The 22,475-nt window shown below is 36.9% G+C and overlaps 1 protein-coding gene across 1 annotated transcript in view; it reads right to left on the reverse strand.

Annotated features, from left to right (window-relative positions):
* The window catches only part of TBC1D22A (TBC1 domain family member 22A), a 177,018-nt gene that overhangs the window by 59,229 nt on the left and 95,314 nt on the right, over nucleotides 1–22,475 (reverse strand). Inside the window, exon 11 of the mRNA XM_014964131.1 lies at nucleotides 17,947–18,074. Coding sequence (XP_014819617.1) covers nucleotides 17,947–18,074 — 128 coding nt within the window. The remainder of the gene's footprint in view (nucleotides 1–17,946; nucleotides 18,075–22,475) is intronic.

Below are 22,475 nucleotides of genomic sequence, written 5' to 3' on the forward strand. Positions count from 1 at the left end.
CTCAAGAGAAGAATTTGGAAAGAAGTGCTAAATAAACATAGAATCCAAACAATCCAGAAGGTGTCAGCATATCAAAATGGGAATTGAAGAATTCATGAGCTGCACATGCTAATTTCTATAATCAAGATCACCTCACATGACTGCAGAGATACTGCCTATAAGCACCTACAAGTTCAAAGCTGCAAAACTAGCAGCACGCCTAGAACACAAGATTGTTCAAAAAAGTTGGAAGTTCTAATTTCCATGGCTGTAAAAAATACGTCATTTAAACAACAGCTTAATGGTTCTTGAAAGAGAAAACATCTTTCATTTCAGGCAGGTGGGGGAGAAAAAGTTGAAGACTGCAATCAAGGGGACTTGGAAACAAAGATAGAGAGGTCGGTAAATTGTCAGCGCTGATTTAAGACAGTGGAGAAATAAAAGCCAGCCAGGGTGAAATTAAAGTGTTGTGAACCCCTGCAACTGGAATAAAAAGATATCTCAGTAATCAATACACCTGTACTTTACTACTCTGGTAAAGTGCTCTGAACTATCCTTAGTGTAGTAACATTTAACCATTCACGAAATCACAGAATTGTGAGTTGGAAGGGACCTCTAGAGATCATCTAGTCCATTCAAAACAATAGTAGCTAAATTCAGCATTTAGCACACTGTAAATGGTGGAGAAAAGACTACTGTTCAACTTCACAAATTGCCAGTTTTGGAATGATCAATCGAAAAAGGAAAAAAAAAGTGTATGCTTTAAAAAAAAAAAAAAAAAAAAGAAGTATGATTTTCTAAACTCATTTCATAAGCTGCCTTCAAATGAAGTTCCCAAAGGCATTTTTGGCAACCTCTGTCACCACATATGAATGACAAACCTGTGCCACTGGCAACACACAATTCAGCTTATATCTGATTGCATGAACTCTAAGCTCAGTATTTCTCAAACATCACGGCTAACACGAACTGAGAAAGCTATATAAAGAACACTATTCTTTCTTACTGAAAACTTTTTTAATAAATAGAAATAAAGTCCTACTTTTGCCTCTCCGCTGAGGAAAAATAAAGTTCCAGCATTTAACCCAAGTACCTCCAGCTTGAATTGAAATTTATCTTCCTTCAATTATCACCACCTTTCAAAAGCTGCAACAGCAGATGTGGAGTCACCATCTCCACAAGAAGTGTCACCCACAACAGCTATTTTCATTTTATTTGTAAACTCTTTCATTGTTTACAAAGTCACAACGGTATCGCAGCACAGCAATGATGCTCAAGTTGTGATTCAGACATTACAGTTAGTCTTGAGTGAGTGCTTTAGAGAGATTTATTTTGTTTTTTAGCTGCACTGAAAGATATTACTACCCAATGGAGCATTATGGAAGACAATTGAGTAACTTGAAATGAATCTTACCCACTGACTCTCATGTACAAGTTTGTTAACTGCTTTATTAAGCACACAGTGAAAATGGATTAGGGTGTAGCCAAAAATGTTGACTATAGAAATGAAGTGATAGCAGTATCAAATTAATTCATAAATTTTAAATATGCAAATATTACTGGTAATAACTGATTCATATACTTAATCAGTATAAGCACTACAATGAGATAATATTTCGCAAACTGTACTTTCACTTTCTATACTTTGTACCAAGATCTGAATAATCAGAAGGACAACTTTCTTTCTAAACTCGTGTCAAACTCAAGATTCCTATGCTGAACTTTTTCATTGTTTTGAAAAAAATCTGAACACCTAAAGGCAGTAAAGATTTAGTGGAATAATGGTTACTATTGACAGTACAGAGGACAGTTTTAATATGAAAGTCACTGTCCAAAACTGATGCTACGTTAGGCATCACTTCAGAATCTCTTCATATTCACCTACATACTGCAGCATATGTAGCATTATTTCACTTTCACGTTACAAAAATATTAATTCCAATTAAGCACAGAACAGCTAAAATTTAGCACAGGTTCATATACATTTTGAAATAGTTGGAGTTTTTTGATCAGAAATTCCTGAACTACTGCTGGGAGAAGAAAACCTAAATTGAGATAACTACAAGAACACTTACAGAGAAAAATTGCAAGAAATGAAGGAACTGAATGATGGAAGATCTGAGTAACAACGGAAAAAGCAAATTACATATTCTATCTGATTTAGAGAGATTCATATTATTCATATTAGATAAAAAGTTCAAACAAGAATAAGAATTGGGCTTTTTGAAATTTCGTGAGAGGAAAGTGGAGTACAGAGTCTGGAAAATGTAAGAGAAAAATATACTGAACAAAAAGCCAAAAAAAAATATCTATGCAGGATCTACTACAAAAAGTTACAAAATATGCGAACCAAGAGCTTCCAGGAGGAAAAAGAATTATTCTGGGTATCAGTAATTGTCATCAGCTATCTAGGGAGAACTGTCACACAGACAGTCTGAAATGCACGTCTTAACTAAGGGAGTCAGGTCAAGGAAAAAAAAAAAGTAGATATGCAAATCATCATCATTCACTGACAGTGAAGTTGTATGAAAGCCTCAGATCACCCATGACTAGAATGGAGAAGGAAAAGAAAAAAAGGACCAAGAACCCCTGTGAGACTGGAAGAAAGGGCAGAATAGCTCTCAAAATAGACAGTCAAGGGCAATGCAAGTGGCAGAGCAAAGCACAAGACTGTCATGTATCAGGAAAACAAGAAAGGCCAGAATATTAAGGAAGAAGTGATCATTACTAGGAGCTAAAGCACTGGAGAGACAAAAGGAGATAAGGCTCTTAATATTTCATGTAGTTCTAATGATGTTGTGCATTCCAGAAACAAACAGTAATTACAAAGATTTCATAATCTCCCTACAAGTATCTATGCAACTATAAAGAAGCTATTTTTATGGGATTTTACTGGATTTACTTAATACTAGTTTGTCCTTTCCCTGCTAAGGTTGTTTGAATTTAGGTACTATGTCTTATACAGTGGAAAAGAGTTAAAAATTATTTTGAAAGCTTAATAGATTTTCTGTGCAGACTGCTTAAAAGCTTTGTCACTAAAATAGTCTGCTTTGAAGCAAATCAGGTTAATCTACGTACTTCAGCCTACTAATCTTCAGTGTAGTAGAATGTTCTGCAGTACACAAATTTTATCATGAATATGTACTAATTATTTAACATATGCTAGAGAGGCTGCCCTGTTTTGTAAAGTGGTATCAACTGCACATTTCTGAACTTCAAGTCTATTTGATGGTAATTTATTTTGTTTTCAACCTATATGGAGTTCTGCTATTCATAAATTTCTTATGCACAATAATATACACCACATATTCAGTATTATTTCCAATTTTGTTGTTCATTTGGAGTAGTAACAAAATGCTCGCATTTTTATTCAACTGTTCATCTTACATCTATTATAAACACTTCTGATTTGATTTTACAATTTTTACTGTTCAAAGTCGGAAATATCATGCATTCCCACATGAAGGTAAACTTTATCAAATGCATGTTAGCTATGGATGCTTTAATAAATTTGAAACAAGGATCCAGGGAAATGTACAACTTGTTGGGATTATTTTACATTTGTTTGGGTTTTAACAACAATAGGGCATCAGAAACAAAAGAAAAAAATATCAAATGGCAGTCATGGTGTAATTGTCAGTGTTCACTTCTATGAAGACCAATAACCAGCGTAACTAACAATAGGAGCTTGAGAAAAGAGAACTAGTTAGATTCCAGTTTTAAAATACTAAACAAAACAATTTGACCTTGTGGCATAGACTCTTCAGCACATTAAGTGAAGCTCGGGGAGGAAAGGCTGTGTGCAAAGACAGAGTAGCTCTGTCCTGCGTTGCAGGGGTGCTCTGCAAAGTTCCTGTTGTGCTCTGGCTCCTTCCCCCTGGAATTGTGAATCACACACTGGCTCCACGTCCCTGCTCACAACCCATACAGAAGAGTCCCTGCATCCACCACACAAACACAAACAGAATGCAGTGGTATTGTGTCTACCAACTCTCATGTTTAAAGGACATTAGGGTTGTGAGAAGAAATGCTTGAATCAGTAAGTTCAAAGAAGTTTCAGATAAGAATGCTTACAATGGAGTGCTTCCCTTGTTTATATCTTTTTTCTTTTATTATTTTTTAAATAGTACCTAAAGGCAGGAAAGGTGAAACATGCAAGCATAACTTACACTGAATCATTTTTAACTGACCAACCTACAAAGACAGTGGCAACTGTTTTGCTGTATTGCATAAACTGATGCTTACCATGGGTTTGAATATTTTTTCAAAAGTGTTTAAGGTCTAATAATAACTATCTATTTTTAAAGTAATGAAAGAAGGTTATTCTCCTACTCTCCTTACTTTAAGTAAAATCCATGTGGTTGTAAAAACCATGCAGCTGACTGTACTAATAGCCTGGATCTGTGCTTCTTCATGCATCGTCAAAGGTACTTTTCTTCAAAAGCGAACCAGTTCACCATGAACAAATGTCCTGAAGACAAACTTACAGTTACGTGTTACTACAGCCATCGTTTGGCTTACTGAATTTTCATTGTGCAGAGCTACAATTAAGAAGTCTCTTCAACTTTCACATGCTAGCTTTAGATTGCTGTATTGGCAGTTATAAATTGAAAATAAACCAAATGTTACACAGACACTGGAACAATTTCATTGAGATAAACCAGGAATAATTGAACTAAACCAGGTTACAACATTTAACAATACTGTATGTAGAAAATGACCTACTTTTCAGAAGCATTGATGTTACTTATTTTAAGCATCTGATTTACACAAATCTGTCTAACTCAGGCTATGAAAATAACAAAATTAAATTCCAATAGTGTCATATCCAGTAGTGACACTGTGGGAGGTGATAATTCAGAGGGTTTAAGCTAGGTCTAAGCAAGCTGAGAGAATAACTATTCAATCAACAGAAACTGTGGAGTCCCATTTTCAGAGAACAGCCATACACTCAACAGCAGTTGAAAAAATAGCCAAAGAAGATTAAAATCTGACACACTTAAGTAACCCAGCCTTCTTTACTGAATATCTGGGATAACAATAAAGCCCTTTAGTAAAGCAAAAGTGCACAATGCATTCTGAACAAGATTTTAAGTATTTCTTTCTTAAGCCAAGTATATTTCTCCCTTTATCCATGCCACTTTATTAACAAAATATCCAGAGCAGAAAATCAGTTAGTCTAGAAACTGTTGGCCTATTCACATAAGTAGCACTAACAAATGAGTTTCCTCATTGAGGAATCGTTAACTCTTCTTTTAGAGGAATAGGAAAATAAATTTGTAAGTAGAACCACATGATGAGTTTAAGGAACACCTACAATAATTTATTTGCTATGTAATGGGAAGTCATTTAATGCCACATTGAACTCAATAAAATGTCCTGTATTTGAATGGTGCTTGATAATACTTCACTTCTTCACAGGCATCCTTGCTCTGACAATCAGCTTTTGTGCCTATAGCATGAGACATATGGGCTGAATGGTTTTGCTCATATCTCCACATGAAGAGAAAACATGGCTATGCAAAATCCCCCCCACATATGCAGACTTCCTATAAAGGGAAAAGAGAAATAATCCATGTACAAAGACAGCTTTCTGAAAAAAACTTCACGGCATGGAGTTCCACAGCTACTTTAGGACAAGGTAAGCATAGGCTGCTGCTGAAAAGGTAATTTCACTTAGCTCACCCCCTTGCACCTACTTACACAATTTCATTTATGCCAACATAAAGGGTAATGTAGTCATATAAGGAGCCTGATCATTAAACTCATCTAGGTGAAAACTTACCCAATAGAGAAGTTATATAATCTCAAACCAGCAGTGGTATCACAGTGAAGACAGACAGTTTGGCATGCTAAGAAGCCTCTGATGGTGCACTCATCAGAAAGATGTTCACCTTTGCCATTCTGGATGATTCAGCTCATTATGGGTCAGGAAAGCATGGAATCAGTGTAAGGAAATAATGGATAATGGCATACATGGAAGCAAAGGTAGAAATTAGTGTTAGCAGTTGCTTCATTTCTAAGTCTCAAGTAGCAAACACGGACACATACCTTCCAATCAGTTGCAAGAAAACTCTTTTTTGAAAAGCATGTGGTAAATTCTCAGTTCCTGACTTGCCATTCTGCATAGGCAAAACATGTTAAGCAGCTACTCTTAATCCATCCTCATTTAAATTATGTCTAATATAAATCACAGAATCATTTAAGCTGGAAAGAACCACCTGAGCCTATCCAAGATCATCCAGTCTAATCAACCTGCTAAAGCAGGGTCACCTAGACTGGGTTGCCTAGGACCACATCCAGATGGCTTCTGAATATCTCCAAGGATAGAAACCCCTTAAATTAGGCAACCTATGCCAGTGTTTGGTGACCTTCACAGGACAAAAGTGTGTTTTCTTGTGTTCAGATAGAATTCCATGTGTTTTAATTTGTGCCCATTACCTCTTGTCCTGTCACTGGGCACTGCTGAAAACTTTCAGAAATACAAACATAATTCAGAGACTAAGGGAATACATAGGGACTAGTGATACTAATTTTGAAACTTGCTTTGAAATTACAGAAAAGTGTTATGGAAGTCTGATGTGTACAGAATCTAAAAGACGCACAAAATTAAAGAGCGTATGGATGTGAGAAAGACAATTTTCCTTTCTCTCCTTGTATAGCAACATGATTCTCTTTCAGACTTTGGTCTTTAAAAACAACATTAATTTTAATAAAGCCACCCTCTAGCAACATTGACTACTTCAAAGTAGCTAAAAAGCAAACCAAACTATTTTCTAGACTGTATCTAACATTCTATTATCATCCTATAGAGTCATGCATCAAGATCCTGATCAATAAAGCACTTTATAGTACATGCTTAATTAACTAAATTCATGAGTTGTTCTACTGAAGTCAATGAGATTACTCACATTCTTTAAGTTAAGCATAAGAGGAAGTACTTTATCTCATCCTCTCTGCATTCACAACCAAATTCCATTTAGCCACAGAAAAATTACCATCTATTTCAATAGTGTTGGAAACTGCCTTAAGAACTTGAACCTACAAAAACCTACAGGCTTCCCTATGCACATCACCGAGTTTTGATTTTTTATGGTTTTTTTGCCTGTCTAAATGCCTTCCTCATAAAATAGCTATACATCTTTTTCTTTCTTTTATTTCCCACAGTGCATCCTCCCTGATATCAATGAAAGCTACCAAAGAAAAATGGACAAAAATTGGCAATACGTCAACATATTTGCAATCCACACTTACTAGCATTAAAAACAGTTAATCTGGTGGCCCAGAATTTCACATGATAAGAAGGTCCTTTTGAATATTATGAAAGGAATTTTAACTCCCTTTTGCAGAAACTCAGAGAGCTTCCATTTTGAGATTCAGATTTCTAAATCTACCTGCCTTCAAGCACACTGTATTCGATGATTCTGTTATGGAAACTTAAATACACACACACAAACTTACAATAAGACACATATATCTTTGCATTTTTATTTCAAACTGAATCCTACTTCTGCTCCTCACGCTCAAACCTACAGGTAGGAAGGCCAGAGACTATGAACCTCAGAGTTCCAGATCCGACAGACCTCTAAACCCAGAATTTCCCATGAAATGGTGAGTAATATGCAAATCCATTTAAAGGCATGCATTTGTGCTAGATGATAACTTCAACTTTTATTGTCATAAGTATCTCGTACAAGCAGCTACTGTCAGTTTTATAATTGCTAGCGTAAGTGCATATTTATTGGAGTTAAGATAAATACCCCTATACAGGCATTTACTCCCAAGGAGTAACTTGATGCACATCTCTCATGGTGCCCAATCTGCTCTGCCGTACCACAGCATTCCAGCAGAGATACAGCAAGTGCCCTGATTGATTCTTCCTGCACGGCCACGACAGAATGTGAAAATAAAGAGAGGACTATGCAGACGAGATGTATTAAGCGATATGGTAAGATCCCAGCCAGGAGAGATAAAGTGCTGGCAAAGGGATAAAGCTGATTTTATTTGATGGAGAAAGGAAGTTAACTCTTTTTTTTAATCCTAGTTGAGGCAAAGCATACTAGACAGGATGGGGGAAGATGAGGCTATATAACTGCAGACCACAGTTTGGGATCTGAATCTGCATATTGCTCTGCACCAGACTGCGGTCCAGCTCAAAGTAAGGACCCACTTAGTCTGCTTTTACGGGCAATTTGGGAACATTGTCTCTCAATAAGAAACTGCAAAATAAATTGGAACAACTCACAAACTAGACCTGGATGATCAACAAAAGAGTATCAATCATATATATAGATACACATCATTATAATTCTACAAATAGCATTTGGCTTTCTTCTTTTCTAGCAGACAACCTGAGGGCTTATATAATTGCAAATGAGTTTATTTTAAGGTCACACTGAAAAGCTGAATTAAGACACTTGTTTTTTCTCTATTGTCATAATCCTTATACATGTTAAAGACTGTACATAAAGTTATACGTACAGTTCAAGATAAAGCAGTCCAATTCTACTCTTGACTAACATTCTCACCACCTTTTCTTTGAGTTTTGTGTTATTTCAGATTGCGGTTAGCACACGATAAACAGTAAGAGGTCACTGACTTCTATGCTATACCACGAAAATATAATTGCCTGACACAATAAAGTCCTAATGAGCACAACTCTTGTCAATGGGAGGTTGCCTTGGCAACAAAGTTATCCCAGAAGATAACTATCCATGTGGTAGAAGGTGATGACAGTCAGTTGTCTGACAAAGATTCAAAAAGTATAAAAACTTTTCCGTTATCCAAGTTGAAGGGAAGATTTATGTATCAGGAATCTACTGACATAAGGGAAAATACTGACTTGCTGAACACAAAAGGATCTAGAAACTTCCAAAGCAATGCAGAGATAGAACAAGGTAATTTTTGTTTAAACAGGAACATGTTTAGACTGCCAGTCTTGCACGTAAAAGTCCTTCTTTCATGCGTTCACATCATCCTGTGGTGCCCAAGAACTAAATTTGATTTAAATCATACTTTCAGATTTACTTTTAAAGAAAACAACATGAAAAGGTGTTCTGGAATTATAGTGAAAGTAGGTGAGATGAAGGCCGGGTTAGTAGACAGCAGGACAATGAGTTCCAGCTCTCCGGTACGACACTAAAAAAAAAAAATCCCCAAGAGAAAACAAGAGGTGGCAGAATCAAAGGGAGCAGCATGACCTGAGTACAGGCTCCAGCGGCCACTGATGCTTTTGAATCCAGGAGCCGGTGTCTCTGACAGCATATGACAGGTAGACAAGAACAGTCACTACCAAGTTACACAGTAGTTTTACCTTTATTTCCTAAGAAAATTAAACTATCACATTCACATTTTACATCTGGGTAGGAGGTAGGAAAAGTTATATCCCACTATGTTTGTCTCCCCTATTCCAGTAACACTTAACCCACTGGCCAGTTTCAATCAAATTAACAAATGCTTAGAAATCTTAAAGACATGAACCTATCCATGTACTAATAATTGGATATTAAATATTCAGATGTCCAGATACTTTTAACGAGGTCATTAAGCAAGGCTGTAAAATTAAGTTGCTGTTGAACAACAGAGGAAGTGTTCATGAACTAAAAGGACAAAAATAACAGAACAGGACCTGTGATGCTCACTAAATTACTAAGTGGTCTTGAAAAAGACATGCAAAATTATTCAGGATAGCTTTTACTGGTAAAAAGAAAAAGCCGGTTGCAAAAAGTTGCAGAGAGCTGTTGTGTCACTGAAGAATAAAGTGAAGTTCGGTCTCGATATACACACAGAGGGAAAAACACTGCAAACCTGATACATACTTGATGTTGTCCTTGACATCAACCACTAAGACAGAGAAGCTGGACTAACTGTGAACAGTTACCCGAAAGCACTCACATTCAGCAAGAGAAAAGCCATGAGAAATTATAAATACACAAATTAAAAAAAGAAATAGAAAACAACTTCATCTCATTTGATGAATTTATGGCATGCTCATCTCTTGAAGAAGTTTCCATTTAGTATATGACAGAAATAAAATTCGTAGTAAAACTATAGAGACTACAGAGAAGAAAGACAAGCACAAGAAGTACATGAAATGGCTTCTATAAGTACAGATATTTTCAGCTCAGAAAAAGAGTGATGGCATACAGAGATAGAAAACAGTTTTGAAATAGGTGATGGGGAAAAAGTGAATAAAGAATGATTTGACACAATTTCTCATAATCAAAGAAATAAGTGGAAGTGTATTCAAAAGAATCTTTTGTTAAATCAAAGGAGAATTTCTTTTCACACTGCATAAAGAAATTCCAAAAAAAATCACTGCCACAGGATGCTTTAAATTGTCTATTTTAAAACAATCAAATACATATTTAATAATATTCAATGGGTATTTTTAAAAATTTGTATAATGGAGAGAGATATAACAAAGCTTCTGAGCAGCAGAAGATGGGAGGGTATATACCTTCCCCCCTCTTACGCTCTCACTATAAATGTCTGTTGTTGTCCAGTTAACCTGACCCAGTTCAATGGTCTCAATGCTCCAAACCATTCTTTGTATAAAAAAAGAAAAAAGACCGGACCACTGGGACAGTGAGAAGTCTTACACACCTGCTGAAGAAAAGGATGAGAACAATCGTCTACTTAATATTATGGACTCAATATGGAAAAGAGATGTTAGAACCGCCATAAAAAGAAAAATATTCATGGCCACGAAAAATTAAATCTGCTTTCAGCAGATGTATTTTGAGTCTCTTGTCTCAGGTGGCTTAAGGCTTTGATTGAGACCAGAGTAGTAATAATATCTTTCTTGTGTAGATTCTCTGGTCTCTGTTGAGAAATGCATTCCTCTTTCAACTTTAATTGATTTTTTAATGTTTTTTTAATAAATACTAATCACAGACAACTCTACTGAAAAACAGACTTAAATTCTCATGTTCAGAGAATCATAATCTCTGATTGAGTCTGTGTAAGAAAATGGAAACACATGAATAAAATGTAACTGCATTTTTGAACATTTCTTAAATTTCAATGTCTGATGGCCAGACAAATAACATTATTACATGTAACATTTTTTCCCCACCTCTTTTTTTGTTGGATTTTTTTTTTTTTTTGCACAAAGTGCTGTTACAATTTCTGTAACCAAACTTTTATTTTAATATATCCCTAGAGTTAGACCTCTACTTTTCTGTTCAGACAAAGTGAAAAACTGTGCTACTACAGTTTTTCATCAGCTTCAGTAAGATTTTTGGCTTCTCAGCACTTCTGGAAAATCATACTGATGTTGTTTATTAAAATATAACATTAGAAGTCTACTTTAAAAAAAAATTCTTTTGATCAAAAGCTGGTAATGAGCTACATAAATGACACCAACAAATAAATGGGAAACAAAGATGTCTGTTACCACACTGGTCAATGGAGTATATGAGTTCCAACATGAGATACATGACAATAAAAATTGAACGCTAACTCAAAGAGAGGGAAAATTAATTTCATCCCTCCTTGAAGAAGGAAAGGATATAAAATGGTTGGTCAAATAGATATGATAATACTTGGTCTAATGAAGAAATTCTTACATTTTCAAGAAAAATTAAGTAGTGCTTATTTTGAGCAAAGAAAGCACAGTCTTCTGGATGAAGAAGAAACATTAAATCTCAAGGAGGAAAAAATACATTTTTCTGGACCCACCTGCAGGACTTCAGGAAGAGAGGCGTAAGTCAGTGAGTTCCACCAGCAATGGGTGCTCTCTAGTGACGTTTGTCTAACAGATGCAACCTGAAAAACGTACTATCTACCAAGAACTAAAATCTTAGGAAAAGACAGCAAATAAGCTGGAAAAGGACATGCAATCATTCTGATTTAACACTTAACAGCTCTGCTCTCTCATCTTCCCTCCCTTGCACTGGCTGTGGCACTCATCAGCCCCCTCATTGGGCTAATCTGCAGAAAACTAACAGATGCTGCCAAGAAGTAGGAGGTAACAGGAACTAGGAGAAAAACCTATTTCAGCAGTGAGACAGAAAATCAACTCGCCAGTATTGTCAAATTCTATCAGTGTTATTATTTGCTTTTTTCTCTATCTACTGTAAATCTTTGTAACTGTTTTGCATTTTACATGGGAGGATTATATGTTTTAATTTGCATTTCTTTTCCACGGTAAGCCTTAATATATCTCGGTAACAATGAAGTTTTCCTCAGGCAAGAAGAGGGTAAATCTGTAAAGCAGGACACCAGGGCACTGTAAAGAATAGCTGTCTCACCTGCCTGGTTTGCAGTTTATCCTATGAATCTGAGCGTGTCACTCATTGCCACTATATCAGCCCACTGGTGAGCTGGCAATACAACAATCAGGTAAGTGCTACTAAACAAAAGGGCTTCCTGGCAGGAGGAAATATTAGGCTGTGCACTTGAACTCTAAACATTCAGACAGCACTCGCCACCACGTATTTAAAATTGAAAACTAATATACACAGCTGCTACCAATTTTTTTTAACTGAGCAAATTTTGAGCTATGGAACTTGTGCCAGTGTCTCTTCTGCAAATTACATACCACTACAGAGTTACTTGCGCAGAGAAATCACCACACAAAAGACAGCACAAAAAGGGAATTTATGTAAGAACATCAGATCAGAAGGAAAACACCGTAATGAAAAATACATGCACTGCATTCTACATGAAAAGTAATTAAAATGAAGTACCTATATGCTAACAAAAATTCTTATGGTATTTAAAACAGCAGTCACTATAACACTACATTATCTTCTATCAGGATGATTTGATGACATTGTTAAAGACTTCCTTCCAGCTCCAAACTGCCCAGAAATCAAATGTAGTTTTGAAGTTAATATTTGAAGAGTTAAAAAATGCTAATAGTTAAAACTAAACACTGTTCTGCTTGAAGCATCAGTATACAACCACTGACTTTCGAGACCTGTATTGCCACTTCTGGTCAAGGAGGAAGAGTGTAGAACAGATGCCATCCACCATTGACTTTCGAGACCTGCATTGCCACTTCTGCATTGCCAAGGAGGAAGAGTGTAGAACAGATGCCATCACTGTGATGGCATTGCTTCCTCCCTTCCCAGAAGAAGTACGCAGCTACATAAACACAGTGGACCTTAAAACTGCCTCAAGGACAACACATATTTTAAGAAATAAAATAAAACAAAATAAAAACTTGATGCAAACTTCAGTTGAAGCAAGGTTACTTTCTGAGGTTTTGATGGTAAACATCTAAAATATTTATCTACAGTAAAACAGCACAAACACTGAGCATGGAGATACCCCCACCATTTCTAATACAATATGTTGAATCTTTTAAGTCAGAGTTAGAAGCCAACAGAAGTCAGTTCTCAAATACACAAAGCAATCTTTAAATAAGTGTCAAAATGCCTCTCTGGCAAGGAGCAAATATAAAACTAACTTGCATTTCGTAAGTCCATGGAAATAAGTTAAATGCTTATATATCTTGAATAATTCAGCCACCATGCTATCTTATTTTACTAATTTTTTGTGCCAAAAAAGATTATAAAATGTAAGATAAAAAGGCAAGAGAGAATAAAAAGATAAAACTAAGGTCTTACATTACACTATTTTGGTTTGCGGAGTCTTTCACACTTGACAAAGTCTATAAACAATCATATTAACCCATGCTATAGATTTGAGTGTCTTCGGCATAACTTAACAAGCAATTTCTATTTTGAAAGAATTTGCAAGGAATTGACAACATTTATCTTTTTTAAAAAAACAACAATAAAACAACAATAGCAAAGGCCAAATCAAGTGAAAAAGTGAGATAATTCACTCTCATTAAAATGCAATTGAGGCTAAAGAATAAACCAAACTAAATATTTATGGCTAAGAAGCTCTCACAACATATCCTTTGTAAACAAGATGCATAATGTAGTTAAATTTTCTACTTTACAAAGTTCTGCCACAGAAGACAGTGATATATTTTAGTGGATTTCAAAGACACAGTTACAGAATACTAAAGTATTTACTGAAGTGAGGATTTGGGAACCTTTCCAAATTTCTCTTCCCCTCAACTTTAACTAGCTTAGGTACAGGCATTTTGGATTATAAATTCATTGATTTACTTCACAGAGTCTAACAAATGACTGATGAATCCTAAATTAAACTAGACAGAAAATATGACACCAGCCAGAGCACCTTTTCTACTGTACATCCCGAGACAGATATGGGCATCATTTAAGCACGCAATACTATTCTCACTGAAGTCAATGGAAGAAGTGCAACAAATTTTGAGACAGAATACTGTTCTAACAACTCCTGACAACAACAGTTATCTACTGCAGTAGGAAATACATAACAGCAGACTATTTAAGTGTCCTGTCATTCCCCTGAGAACCCCCTGTTGCAGTTCATACTATTTAGTAGGAGACTATTTAAGTGTCCTGTCATTCCCCTGAGAACCCCCTGTTGCAGTTCATAAGAAAATAGGCCATGCTCCGAAAATGACCAATATGGAATTTAAGCTGGAGACAGCACGATATTTAACTTTCCACTGCAAACAGAGGAAAATGTGCAGCTCAGTGAGACAAGGTATTATTTCAGCCTTTATGAGTAGAGGGGAAGACAAAGGTGACAAAACGTTTGTTTCTGTGAAAACATCAGCAGCAGGATCCTCTCTTTCAAGAGAGGTCACTGTTCTCTAGTCGTTGGGAGGGGAGGGAAGCCATCCACCACCACCCTGGATGTCTGCAGGAAACAGGGGAGGCCAGAATAGAATGCACTCCTGGTGCAGACATGAAGGAATCTGACAGTCCCACCTGTTGTCCAATTCCTTCCACATGAAGGAATGTGACTGTCCCACCTATCCTGACCCTCCTTTGGCACTGCTCCTATGATGTTCCTGAATCAAGCTGCACCCTGGGACTAGAGCTGCCTGTAAGCTGTGCCCTGCAAAATGCCCCATCCCTTCCCGAGAGCCAGACCTTCGGTAGGGTCTGAGCAAAAGCCCTCCCATCAGCAGGGCAGGGATGCCTGTAGTCCACACTGTAGCTAATACTACATTGCTACATGGTTAGTTCATTTTCCCTCTGAACTCATACTGCAGTTAAAGGCATTTCTGTTTACAGTAGTTCAAGAATATCAGGGCAAAAAAGTCAGTACATGCACAACCTGAGCAGCCCCTAAAATAGCAGAAGGCAATACATGTGAAAAAATAAGGAAAAGCCTCATGTTTTCTTACTTTCCTGCTTTAGGACAGATGAGGTAGCAAAAGTAAGCCTGATAATAGAATCATCAGTCTTTGAGTACAATGAGAAAAAGCAGTTAAGAATCTATCCAGCTCCTTACAATTATTAGTGGGATTGGTCCTTCCATCTGGAAAGCTAAATTTCTGTCAAAAATACAATTATCTATTATTTTGCCTTTACTAATTTTACATCTGTCTTTCAAATCCAACATGACAGCTCCATCCATAGCTAGACCCTCTGAAAAACTTCTTTACCGACATATCTCTGAAGGACATTTTGGCCAATAATACAATTATTAGTGGGATTGGTCCTTCCATCTGGAAAGCTAAATTTCTGTCAAAAATACAATTATCTATTATTTTGCCTTTACTAATTTTACATCTGTCTTTCAAATCCAACATCACAGCTCCATCCACAGCTAGACCCTCTGAAAAACTTCTTTACTAACATATCTCTGAAGGACATTTTGGCCAATAACAGGCTTTACAGTTAAAAATATGAAACGGAAGATAAAACTAACTGAACAAATTCCGCATCTAAAGTGTGTTTTCCATTTGGAAAGCAGCACTGCTAATACAGTTTTAAAAAGATAAAGTTAGAAATCATATGCAACAGAATGGCCTATTGACAAGTTATTTTTGTAAAAATCTATGTTATTGCTTAACACTTTAGCAAAAATATTGCACAAACTTTACCAGCTCTTGTAGGTTCGACGCATTTGTTATCCATATTATCAGGTTGATAAATGCATATTATAGGCCGATAATAAATCTGGTATAAGCACAACTGAAATCTGATTAGCAACTTGTAGAATGGCTTGAGGTCATTCCAGAAAAGGGTTGGCAGTATAGGTGACTGTCTACATCAAGGTATTCTTACTGGCTTTAAATATACTATTCACCAACACAGGAACAGTGTGATAAATCACAAAACCTAGAAAACAGTACAGATCTGCTGGACCTGCTGAGTCAAAACACAGAATTACTCCTTAAGCATGTTTAATATAAAAGAATAATTCCACTTAGGTATAAGAATCCCATTTAGGCATTTAGATAGGAGAAACACTGACTTAAAAGATACACTTGGAAATCCCATGTAAATACATAAGTATTAAGCTTTTAAATATTATAGAGAACTACCGCAATACAACAGAATTTGCTTAAAATCAAAACTAAATAAACAGAGCCACTTATTACGAATAAAGATCCTTTCAGCATGGCGACAGTTAGTTTGAGAAATAACCACACGCTTGGCTGTCAAAAGAAACTTCTCAACATTATCATAGAATCATAGCTCACAGATGAGCTGAAAGTGAAGTTTGGGAAAAAAAATGCTGCTCCGTGGACACATATGGGTTGTTAGCTGGATTGAGGAAGAGCTTTTACATTATTTTAGCACACTGATAAGACTAATCATCAAATACCAAATGCAGTGCTAGAGTTAGCATGGTAAAACCCTTCAAGAGTTAGAAAGGCTGCAGCAATAGTAATACAAATTACTCAAAATTAGAGAAATTAGCTACAGTGAAACATGTAAATAGCTCAATCTCTCGGTTTGTCAGAAAGATCTTATAAAGAATAAATATTTTCCACTGGAAGGAAATGCCAGGTAACAACGGTATTAAAATGAATGAGGCAAAGGGGAGGTAAAAGGACACCAGACAGAAACAATTGTCAAATTCCATTCAAAAAGTTGTTGAAGATGAATGACCAAATAAAACCTGCAAGCATACCACCTCTTAGCACAGATTAACAGCAGAAGTGATAGATCCCTCATTTTCTAACATCTTCTTATCCAATTTGTATACCATTCTACAAAACACCCTTCACTGAAACAACTTACTGGACTCATTAAATGACTAGCAAGCAATTCTTAACCCTCTGTTAGACATCTGAATATATGGTCTAAGTGGACATTCTGGCATTAATGTCTATAAAACTAATTAAACATTGCTACATAATGAGCAGATGTAAATACACTGATACTTATTACAAGACATTACAAATTATGAGTTACTCCCATATTTATTAACCTAATTCAGTTCAAAAGTCTTACAGAATTTATAATTACTTTTTTTTTCCCTTCCGCCCTCCTGTTAACTTCAACAACAAAGATAGTAAATAAGAGCACATTCTTCAAGTACATAGTTAAAAATTGCTACCAGAAGCTGCTGGAACAGCGAGTAACAGTACCAAGAACAGGTAAACAATTTTTCTCTGATATCAATTCCTTCATTTGACAGTCAGGCAAGAAATTATTGAGGAAAAATAATTACCTCAACTAGAGGTCAGTAAAATAGGGATTTCTGTCTGGACAAACAATAAGACCAAAGACATGACAGAAGGATGAATACTGACAACTGGAGACCGGAAGGTAGTATCAGATTGAGCAGTTAAGCAGACAGGTGGTAAGAAGCTGCAACTCAGAATTGATGGAGGGCATTGATTAAGCACAATTCAATGTTTTGCTTTTCTGAAGAGACAGAAGGGAGTATTGACACTAACCCATGCTTTTAGTGAGTGTTCATTGTACTACTACAAATTATCACGACATCAAGTGCTCGGTTTTGAAGGGCAACATGACTAAAGACATGAAATGTTTGTAAGTCATAATGCTCACTGAAGGCTTTCTTCTCTTATTATGATGATTCTCAGATGACGTTAAAACAAAAGGTTCAAGACAAAAAACACACACAAACATACTGGCATTTCTAAAAGACATTATCAGAGTTATGGAGGTTTAAAAAAGTACTTACTTGGTATGTATCCCATAACCTGATGGTACAGCGTAAGGGGACTTCTCTCATCAGCAAGTTATTCATCCAACGGAAAGCAAATTGCAAGTATTTCACCTCATGCTGATCCAAGTGCCTATGAACTTGCTCTGAAAACAGAATAGACAGACATTTTAATGCAACTGTTCCGAAGTCCTTAAGTATCAAATGCACTGTTTGAAAAAATAAAATACTCCTCCAATCTCAAGCAAATAAAATGCGGTGGCACGTGTAGACTCTTACAACTGAGTGAAAACCCCCAAAATAGAAACTACTTAAACATTACATTGGATTCATTTTTCTGCCTCTAGATGGCTAAAACAATTGCTCTCAGTTGTGCTATCTTAAGAAAAGATTAAAGTCAGAGCTTTACAATATACCACAAAATAATACACAAAATTACAAAGTGAAATTATTAGAGATATATATCCTCATTAATTTCTTAGGCTACAAATTATTTGGGTCATGACTACAAGAAACAAGGTTTGTATATAACATAAGGGCTTCCAAAAATAAAGTGTTGGTAATAAAAATAAGACAATATTAAATTAACAAGGCAACAAAAAATAAGGAAAGTACACATAAAGGTTGAGTTCACTTGAGACCAAAAAAAAGTGAGATTAATGTGTAGGAATAACAGTGAGCATATTTAAATAATTTAGAACTTAAAATAATTTCTCAGTGTAACAAATAAATACAAATAAAAACTAGTACAAATCAACGGTTTCTAAAGCAGTACTTGTACATACTATGTTTATTGTAGCATTTTTACTGCTATTTGAAAGCCATGATAATCACTTGCAAGGGTTATTGCTAGGGCTAATAGAACTAATCTACTACATGAATTTAATGTATTTAGCAGAATTCCCTCCAAAAAGGATCACAGACATTCTGTTAATAGGTTTTATCTAAAAGGATCAAGGATGACATTCTCATGGTGTAAATGAAAACTACTGCAGAAAAGCTAATGTTTTATTTTGGATAAACAGATGACAAGAAGTCTTTGTTGTAGCCTAAATACGACAATCCTACTGTCTTTCTTTACAAAAGTACATTCTTGTGAGGTTTTGCTACCCAGATCATCCTTCATCAATATTCACAGAGGTGTATTATCAGCTAAGACAATGAGTGCATGCTGTTCTTCCATATTTCACATTTCTCGGAAAGATCTAAAATGCTAAATTAAAAAGGAAAAAAAATCCCAAGAGTACAGTAGAGGAAACATTACCTAAAGATTAAGGCAGCAGAAGTTGAATTATACTAAATTATAATATAGACTAAAGTTGTTCAAAGAATTTATTTTCTCCAGATGTATTTTGTCACTATATGAAAGTGTCAGCCAATCTGCTACACTTGTTTCAACGTGGAAGCAAGAAGTAGATTTTTTTTTTTTTAGATTTTAAAAACAATCAATGGTGAGCTTTTTTAAAAATAAGATCAGTCACAACACACAACACCAATGGTCCACCTATCACAACACCCTGCCTCCAATGGCATTTAAAAACAAATACCTATGGAAATGTATAAAGCACTGGTATTTCTCCACAGCACTTCTCAGCCTTTATCTATCTGTGACCCAAGCACTCTCTTCGGCAGACCTGGTTTCTGTGTTCCTGAAGTTGTGGCCTTCTGTTATACAGACAAATATATAAAACTGTTTATGCACATCTTAAAACTGTTACTTCTCCTGGGAAATTTTTAAGTCGTCACTATATATAGAGATCTGTGACTTTAAATGATTCATTTCATTTCTATGTATAACATGACCTAGGTAATTAAGACACTTCTGCTATACAATAGACTGAACTGCTACTATGGGATGGGATGTGAAAAGGTAGAGAATGATGGTGGAGATATAATGATCTTGTGCCAAGTGATCACACTGAGTCCTGGATAATCCCTCTTTTTCTCAGCCATTATGTGTACAGGAAAAGTACTACAGCGGTACCACGGTACGTTATACCTACTTATTGTCAACATTTATAAAATTAGATGAGATCTTTGTGATTGGTAATAGCCCCAGCCTTCCTGTCTCAAGACCTTGTGACTAATGTTCTTCCTTCATCTACAAACCAAATATTCTCCCATCACCTTCACACCCTCCGTTCCCAGGGTTTCTGCAAAACTCATCAGCTGCCCCAGCTCGGGGAGAGACAGCACCCAATGCCAAGGGTGGTTTGAGCTCTGCACAGAGCGAGCAGCCTCTGTGAGTGCAAACAAGTACCCAGCCAGCACCCCAAACACAGCGGCTGCTGGTGGGGCTTACTCTGCAGCCCCTCCCCAGCAGCACTGCTCATCTGGGTCACTTTTCTTTTTTCCTTTTTTGTTTTTTTTTTTAAAAAAAAAATCAAGAATTGAGCCTTGTGAAAGTCATGGAGTTTTGCACAGTGGAGACTTTTTTCCCCCTCTGCGGGATGTGAAAAGGTAGAGAATTAGGGTGGAGATATAATGATCTTGTGCCAAGTGATCACACTGAGTCCTGGATAATCCCTCTTTTTCTCAGTCATTATGTGTACAGGAAAAGTACTACAGCGGTACCACGGTACGTTATACCTACTTATTGTCAACATTTATAAAATTAGATGAGATCTTTGTGATTGGTAATAGCCCCAGCCTTCCTGTCTCAAGACCTTGTGACTAATGTTCTTCCTTCATCTACAAACCAAATATTCTCCCATCACCTTCACACCCTCCGTTCCCAGGGTTTCTGCAAAACTCATCAGCTGCCCCAGCTCGGGGAGAGACAGCACCCAATGCCAAGGGTGGTTTGAGCTCTGCACAGGGCGAGCAGCCTCTGTGAGTGCAAACAAGTACCCAGCCAGCACCCTAAACACGGCAGCTGCTGGTGGGGCTTACTCAGCAGCCCCTCCCCAGCAGCACTGCTCATCTGGGTCACTTTTCTTTTTTCCTTTTTTTTTTTTTTTTTTAAAAAAAAAATCAAGAATTGAGCCTTGTGAAAGTCATGGAGTTTTGCACAGTGGAGACTTTTTTCCCCCTCTGTAAAATGCTGATGAGGTGAGTCTTCAGCTTGAAAAGTTATTGAAAGTAGAAGACAGATGGTTGTTGCAGACAGGTTTGGTTGTTGTTGTTGTGTGTTTAGGTGGTGGGTGGTGGTTTTTTTGGGGGTTTTTTTTGTGGTTGGACTCGATGATCTCTGAGGTCCCTTCCAACCACTACAGTTCTGTGATTCTGTGGCTCTATGTGGTAACACGTATGTTCTGCAGCCTTAGAGAACAGGCTGAAAAATGAAACAAGTCCACATTTTGAGGACTTCAGAAGCCTCTGTATTTTCATTTTCTGCAGAGGCCTTGCATGCCTCTAACTTCTAAAGAGAAGAGGGGACAATTTTGAGTTGGAAGAGACCTACAACAATCACATAATCCAACTGCCTGGCCGATTCAGGGCTGACAAAAAGCTAAATCGTATTATCAAGGGCATTATCCAAATGTAAACACGGCAGCTGCTGGTGGGGCTTACTCAGCAGCCCCTCCCCAGCAGCACTGCTCATCTGGGTCACTTTTCTTTTTTCCTTTTTTGTTTTTTTTTTTAAAAAAAAAATCAAGAATTGAGCCTTGTGAAAGTCATGGAGTTTTGCACAGTGGAGACTTTTTTCCCCCTCTGTAAAATGCTGATGAGGTGAGTCCTCAGCTTGAAAAGTTATTGGAAGTAGAAGACAGATGTGGTAACATGTATGTTCTGCAGCCTTAAAGAACAGGCTGAAAAATGAAACAAGTCCACATTTTGAGGACTTCAGAAGCCTCTGTATTTTCATTTTCTGCAGAGGCCTTGCATGCCTCTAACTTCTAAAGAGAAGAGGGGACAATTTTGAGTTGGAAGAGACCTACAACAATCACATAATCCAACTGCCTGGCCGATTCAGGGCTGACAAAAAGCTAAATTGTATTATCAAGGGCATTATCCAAATGTGTCTTAACATGGCTTGGAACATTGACCACCTCTTCAGGAAGTCTGATCCAGTGTCTGACCACTCTCTAGGTAGAGAATGGTTTCCGAATATCAAGTCTGCACCTCTGAGCCATTCCCATGCATCTTATCACTGGACATCAGGGAGAAGAGCTCAGCATCTCTCTCAACACTTCCCCTCGTCAGGAAGCTGTCGAGAGCAATGAGGTCATCCCCTAGCCTCCTTTTCTCCAAACTACACAAACCCAAAGTCCTTAGCTACTTCTCATAGGACAGTCCTTCCAGGCCTTTCACCAGCTTTGTTGTCCTCCCCTGAAAGCATTCATGGACCTTCTGAAATTGTCCTTCTTAAATTGGCCCAGAACCACACACTCAAGGTGAGGCCCCACCAACGCTGAATACAGAATCACAGAATGGTAGTGGTTGGTAGGGACCTCTGGAGATCATCTAGTCCAACCCCCTGATAAAGCAGGTTCACCCAGAGCAGCTTGCACAGGATCGCATCCAGGCAGGTTTTGAATGTCTCCAGGGAAGGAGACTCCACCACCTCTAAAGCGGGATAATCACCTCCTCTGACCAGCTTGTTA

The sequence above is a fragment of the Calidris pugnax genome, unplaced genomic scaffold (assembly GCF_001431845.1).
Source record: "Calidris pugnax isolate Ruff unplaced genomic scaffold, ASM143184v1 scaffold44, whole genome shotgun sequence".
NCBI lineage: Eukaryota > Metazoa > Chordata > Aves > Charadriiformes > Scolopacidae > Calidris > Calidris pugnax.